Below are 6,920 nucleotides of genomic sequence, written 5' to 3'. Positions count from 1 at the left end.
TATGAGTCAAATAGCAGACTAGAAAGGGACTATGTCGAAGCCCTTAGATTGCTACACGGGAAGAATGAAGCTGCCATGGATAACCGTAACCATATTTATCGCCTGTCCTTGCGGCTGCGCAGCGGGAACGACACTCTACCGCTTCCACGGCTTTATCGTCTAGAAGATTCCTTCATAACTACATATGCTCTTTCTACTTTATTAGATTAGAAGTCATGGTAATTCAAACCTCTCTTAGTTTTTCCAGTAAAAGTTGTTTAATTTCTAAGTTTTAAGAAGTCTATTTTACCCCCCTAAAGTTTTTCTTTAATTTTTTCACAAAATAATTTTGTTAAGGGTAAAATTGATTTTCAATACTTTAGGAGTGGTTATTGTATTTAATCCTATTTATTTTACATATATATATATATATATTTGGTTGACATCGTTAGCAATATTGGAATGGAATTTAGTTTATGTTCTTCTCGTTTTTTCTTCCATGGCCTTTATGCATGTTCTCTTTGCTTTTTATATATACTGAATGCTCGAAAATATTAATAGTACACATCTTGATCCGGATATAATTTTTTTTATATTTTTGTTTTTTTCGCTTTTAGCGTGTTCTTGGGTCTATCCACTCCCTTCAACTCTTCATGCTAATTTTTTATGGAATTTTTGACATAACGGCGATGGATAAGTTGGACCCTATAAACTCAGCAAATTCCACCAGACTTGTGATGATGTTTTTTAGCTATTTTAAAAAAATATAGGGAGTAAAATGGCCCCAAATACTATTATATAGCCATAATAGCGGAATTTAGTCATTAAAAAAAACAAAAAATCATGCAATGACGCCAAAATAGTCTCCAAACTGCACCACTCGCGTGTGTAGTGCAACATCTGCCAATTCCTAACAGCAATAGGGTTTTTTACAGGACTTAACGAAATATGAGGAGGTTGTTTGCCTATTTTCAAATTACAGGGGGCTTTTTAACTAATTTAGAAAGCCTGTTGTAAAAATTGAGGAAAAATGCAAACCACAAGCAAGACCACGCTAGTCCTATGACATTGTTATGAAATTCAGAAGGAGGATCTTGCATCAGTTGGCTTTGTCTGATGAAACAAAGCAAACTATAGAGACTGTGGGGCAGTCCTGCCGACAACCATGAGTCTCCTTTGTGGGAAGTGTCAAGGTATTAAGGTCTCTCACATAGTTCATGGTTGCTCTCGGCCTCATTTCTTCCTCAACATCCCTTCATCCTCTTGGGTTATTCTTAGTTTAGAATCAAGACAAGAACAAAGGAGAATTAAGAACATCCTAATTCATAGTAATTTATTTTTGATTCATCTTCCTAAGTCTAGTTCTTTCTAGCAAGAGAACTTAAATCTCTTCTAGCGTTGTGTACACCACTTTAAAGGAGTTTTATACTTGAACTCTCCGCGACCGGAATCTGAATGGAAACGCTACTAGCCCATCTCGAGAAAAATCACCAGGTAACTTTTATATTATTTTACATTCTTCTTGTTTTTTCTTCCATAGCCTTTACGCACGTTCTCTTTGCCGTTTTAGTATACCGAACGCCCGAAAACATCATTGGTACATACTTTAATTAAAGAAACTATACTTAGTGATCTAGCTCTTAATTAACTAATACTGAACAGTTGATTCATACTTTATTATGCAGAATTTTAAGGCCTTAATCCCAGTTATACATGGTTAGGGATGTAAACACTTTAATTATGTTTTTCATATTGTGCTTCTTGCAGGCATTTAAACAAGCATCCTACAAGCCGAAAGCCAACCTGTTCATCCACCCTTCATTATCAATGAATGAAATGCTTGTTAACTGCTTCAAATACCTTTGGCTTAGCTTCTTCTCCCACTTCACTCTCCTTGAGGTGTTTGAACCTACACCCCGACAATTGTGCTCAGCAAAGGTCAACCAATCCCTGAAAAACTTAGATGGCTTAGAAGACTCCAACCGGAGATTTTGACTTTGGCAGATAAAGATATGTAGTGTGTTGATGTACTGCGTTGGGGAAATATATAATATATATTTTTTTCTCGTAACTTAGAGTTTTTATATTTTCTAGTCCATTAGTTATGAGATTCTCATTTTAAATTCTATAATTTTAAAAAAGTAGCACTTTTGTTCCCATGATACCTTTGGAAAAGGCCACGTGGTTGTAAAGTTATGGACTAAAAGTGTTACTTTTTTAAAGTTATGTGAGCATAAGTGAGAATCCCGTAATCAATATTGGGACCAAAAGTGTAAAAGTCCTAACGGCTGCATACTCGGCATGTGTCATTTCCCATTAAATATTTAACGAAAATGTGTCATAGGACCAAAAGTGTTAGTTTTATAAGTTATGGGACTAAAAGTGAGAATTCTATAACCAATGAGATCAAAAATAAAAAAGCCTTAAGTCATGGGACGAAAAATATTATTTCTGCTATTGCAAAATACAAAACCCTAGCTACTTAAAATAGTTTCCAAATAGTTAAGATCAACATGCAGTCTTTTAGTCGGGTTGATTTGTCCTAACATATCCACCTCTGTAGGATCAATCACTTTCAGTTTTTAGTGGAAAATATGTATTTTTAATTTTGGTTAGATTTTCATTTGCAACGAAAATAGGTTTGGATTAGTTAACGAGATCGTGTTTTATATTGAACTATGGTGTTAAATCAATATAACTTTAAGAATACGTATAAATAAATATATTCACTTTAGTTACTGTTTCAAAAATTGAAAACTAGGAATAAAAACACAAACAACATGCTATTTGGCCGGGCTCAATCAATTACATAAAAATTGTAATTGCAGCTATCGTGGAATGGATTACTCTTTCTAAATTGTGTACTAATCATATAGTAAGTGTATTACACTTTCAAACAATTAAGTTTAGACCCAGCGTGGAGCCCTTCCGGTTATTAATCTCCTATAGGAATAAATAATTTAAAGCTTTCATTATCATGATATTGATTTTATTAAAATTACCTAATCTTCTCTATAAATGACTATCTTTTTAATAAATTATCTCTATCAATAATTTTCTCTTCATGCATATATAAAGTAAATTCAGTTTATTAGTTCTCAAAAGTTTTTATATCTTTATTCTTGTACACACGCATCCAGTATCCTTAACCGCTAGGTATATACTGAAGAAGCTACCCAGGAAAATTTATAGGGGAAATAGCTAGTATTTTTTTCATATAACTTAGAGTCTTGTCGTTTTTGGTCTCATTGGATACGAGATTCTCACTTTTGGTCTCATGATAGATGTTTAACAGAAAAGGCCATGGGATCAAAAGTGCTACTTTTTTAAAGTTATAAGATAAAAAGTGAGAATTTTATAACAAATGCGACCAAAAGTGTAAAGTCTCTAACAACTATTTTTCATTAAAATATATAATAAAAATATATCATGGGACCAAAAATATTATTTTTCAGAAGTTACGGGACCAAAAATGATAATCAATTAACCAAAGAATTAAAAGTGGAAAGGAAGGTACGGGATGAAAAATGTCATTTTTCTTATATATATATATATAATTCTAAATCTTACTCGCGGCCGGCGCTGAACCAAGCATCCCATCCCTGAGGCACAACGATGCTCGACATTGATGTGTTGTAAAATACGACTCTTGCATACTCTCTCCAAGGTCTTCCCAGAAACGTCTTTCCATTTCCAACTATGTTGCAGTTCTTGAATACGAACCCGTTTGTATCTTGGGCATGTGATCTTCCTTGAGCTGTTATGTAGCCTGGGACCCCATTTAGAGCTCTAGCAACAACTGATATGGTGCATTTCTAGGACCAAAATTCATCAACTTGAACATAATGATCAAGAAAATGGGCTTAATGCAATTTATCCCTATGATATTACAAATGAGTAAATTACTTTCCCATGATAAAAAAAAAAAAAAAATAGCAATTCACCTCTCTGTCTAAGGAAGTACATTACTGCATTTCAAAAAATACAAGGGATAAATTGCTGCATTTTAAAAAATACAAGGAAGTAAACTGCTAATTTTTTTCTTCATAGAGAATAATTTACTCATTTGCAATATCACATGGAGTTCGTTTGCATTTTTTCCTCAAGAAAATTGATCAATGTTTTCGTAGTGTTTACCTCATAAATGGACTGGCCAGCGCCAAAGATGAAATCGACTGCTCCCTGAATGGAGCAACGACTGAAATAGTGTCGACCTTGTTCATCCCATAATGTATCTTGCAGTCCGAAGAAGCCACATTTGTGAAAGGCTGATTTGTCTCCTTGTATCATGGCTGCTACTGCTGGCCTCATTGGATTGTTACTCTTATGAGGAGAGTTGTAAGAATTCTGGTTCGAGTTATGTAAACAGTTGAGAAATATCAGCAAAAGAGTCAGCTGATGTTGTAGGACAATGCGTGGTGGTTTACCAAAAGTTAGGAATTCTAGTTCGGATTAAGTCTGGTCGAACCAAATTAATTACAGAGCAAGTGTGACAAAACTAACAAACCCTCCCTAATATTTCATTTCTTTATTTGAGACTCTATAATGGTTTTGACTCTGATCGATGACACCAACTGTCAGATTGAGCGCTTGTAATTATGTGAAACATAGCAATGAATGCAATTTAAACTTTAAAATTAGGAGTGTAAAAGAGTTGAGGTTGAGTTGAGCTCGGCAAAACATTCAGACTCGAGCTCAAGCTCTAGCTTATGGTTTTGAGCTCGACGAACTCAAAATTTTTAGGTTCGAGCACATAATTTCTAACTTGACCTCAAGGTTGTTCAATTTTTTTATTAATAATTAAAATTAAAATAATTATTATTTTAGAACATTTATTAATTATATTAGATTGACTGTGCAAATTATTTTACATCTAATAAAAATATATTTCTAATTTTCTTCAATCATTTGATAATTTACAATCAATAATTAGTATAAAACAAATATATATAATAATAAAACTAACAATGTCTCATATTATGAAATAAAATTACCATACTTTTAGGACAATATAAAATTAAATTATGAGACATTGCTTGAATATAATTCTAATATAATTATAAATATTTTGTTAACTAACTTGATATACTACTATATGCGTAGTTAAATATATAAAAATATTAGAAAATAGAAAAAAGTTGGCTAACTGGTCGAACAAAAATATGTCGGCTCGAGCTTGAGCAGACTCGACCTGAGGATTAGTCGAGCCAGATCACCAAACTCGATTGCGAGCTGGTCCGACTCATTTGCCACACCTAATTTATATTGCTCAACAGTTCGAATGACACGTTTCAATTATGGCCTCGGCATAAAGGCCGTGTATGTCCAGAATTGGACAGGACCATGACATAGATGCCTCAATACAAATTCATCCATGAAAACAGTTGATAAAATTTTAGAGATTCTTACTATGAAGGATATGTATTTGGCAATTGTGTTGTCAGCCTGAGAAGTGAAGGTAGCACTGGTTGCAGTAGAATCATGAGCATCCCAAACAACGTAAGTTTTCCGCTGCCCTTCTCCTTTTAGGTAGATGAACGGCTTATCATAAGGGATTCTGACTTGTTCTCTACAAGAATCAAGAAATTAAAACTCAACACCACAAAATCCATAACATTGCTTGCAGTGTGGGACAGGAGCCAGCAAATCAGGAATTTGAGCAGTTTATAATTAAGCCTCAAGATCTTCATTTTTTATACGATTTGCGACTGAATTGGTACCCCATTGTGTGAGGTATTGTCCACTCTGGCTTTGTATGAGCCTCACGGATTTATCCTGAAAAGGCGCCTCGCAAGGAAGAGGAGGTCTTGGGGCTTATAAGTCACTCAATCTCGTCGTCTGCAGCCAGCGTGGGACGCTAGCCTGCATCAATTTCTTTACACGGCTTCTTGTTCAATCAGATCATCAGGCACCATATACAAGAACGAGACCATGTGCTCCTCCCAGGCCCCTCATCCAGAGGGCTAATGATGACCAACAGTACTGATTCCTGACCCACATTGCTAGCAAAGTCGAATATAATAAAGTAAAAGTTTAGCTTCTCCTCACCTATATAGGCCTCTTTTGATGTGTATACAAGTCCATCTTTGGTTGTATGCAGGCACAAAATCAATAGCAGCTTGGATGGTTGTGAAATTGCCTTCCCCTGAGGGACTAACATAGATTGTTGGAAACATTATGTGCTGCAATGTGGCATTGGTGGATGGAAACCCTAAGAAGAGAGAAAGAAAAATACAGGCATGCACTTGATAACATAACATTTTTGGAGATTATAATGATTCTTGGAGAAGAAATGATGTCTCTTCTAATGGCTGGAAATTTGTGTTTCTTAACCTGCAACATTGAATGATTTTGCAAGAAACTTTGTGTTTTTTTTGTTAGATCTTAACATTTAGCACACTTATGTACACTTTATCATTAACTATAACTTTAGGGGAAAGGGAAAGTCAAAAGCTAATTAATGAAATTATGATTTCATAAATCAGGCACCTGATTTAGTGAATATGTTACAATGGGTAATAAGATAAATGAGTAAAAAATTCTCTGTGAAAAAAAAAGTTAACAATTTACCTCTGTGTGTTTTTTAAAATGAAGAAAATAATCCCCCTAATAACGGTTTAGATAGGAGCGGAATTTGCTTTATTTCCAGAACATAAAGGGTAATCTGCTACTTTTTTTTCATAGGGGGGTCTTCAGCTCATTTCTCATATCATAAGAGGGTAAATTGCATTTAACCCCTGTTTCATTATTAATACTTTGTATCATACTTTCTTCTTGTGCCCACAACAATTACATATATTATAGGGTTAATTATATTTTGCCATCCGAACTATGATCGTTTTTACATTTTGGCATCTAAACTCTTTTGTGTATTAATTTATCATCTCACCTTTATGGAATTTTGCAGTTTGCCTTTTATAAAACTGTTTTTACCAAATTGT

The 6,920-nt window shown here is 34.3% G+C and overlaps 1 protein-coding gene across 1 annotated transcript; it reads right to left on the bottom strand.

The window, feature by feature from the left end:
- LOC105158663 (probable pectinesterase 29) lies at positions 1,750–6,334 on the bottom strand. The gene is made up of 5 exons (XM_011075487.2): positions 6,028–6,334; positions 5,389–5,548; positions 4,117–4,326; positions 3,550–3,794; positions 1,750–1,929 (listed from the first exon to the last, which is right to left on the bottom strand). Exons 1-5 carry the CDS (start codon positions 6,237–6,239, stop codon positions 1,764–1,766), a joined length of 993 nt encoding a protein of 330 aa, XP_011073789.1. The 5' UTR covers positions 6,240–6,334; the 3' UTR covers positions 1,750–1,763.

The sequence above is a fragment of the Sesamum indicum genome, linkage group LG3 (genome assembly GCF_000512975.1).
Source record: "Sesamum indicum cultivar Zhongzhi No. 13 linkage group LG3, S_indicum_v1.0, whole genome shotgun sequence".
In the NCBI taxonomy this organism is placed as follows: Eukaryota; Viridiplantae; Streptophyta; class Magnoliopsida; order Lamiales; family Pedaliaceae; genus Sesamum; species Sesamum indicum.
The sequence above is the reverse complement of the archived record's forward strand: the minus strand, read 5'-3'. Positions and strand labels throughout refer to the sequence as shown.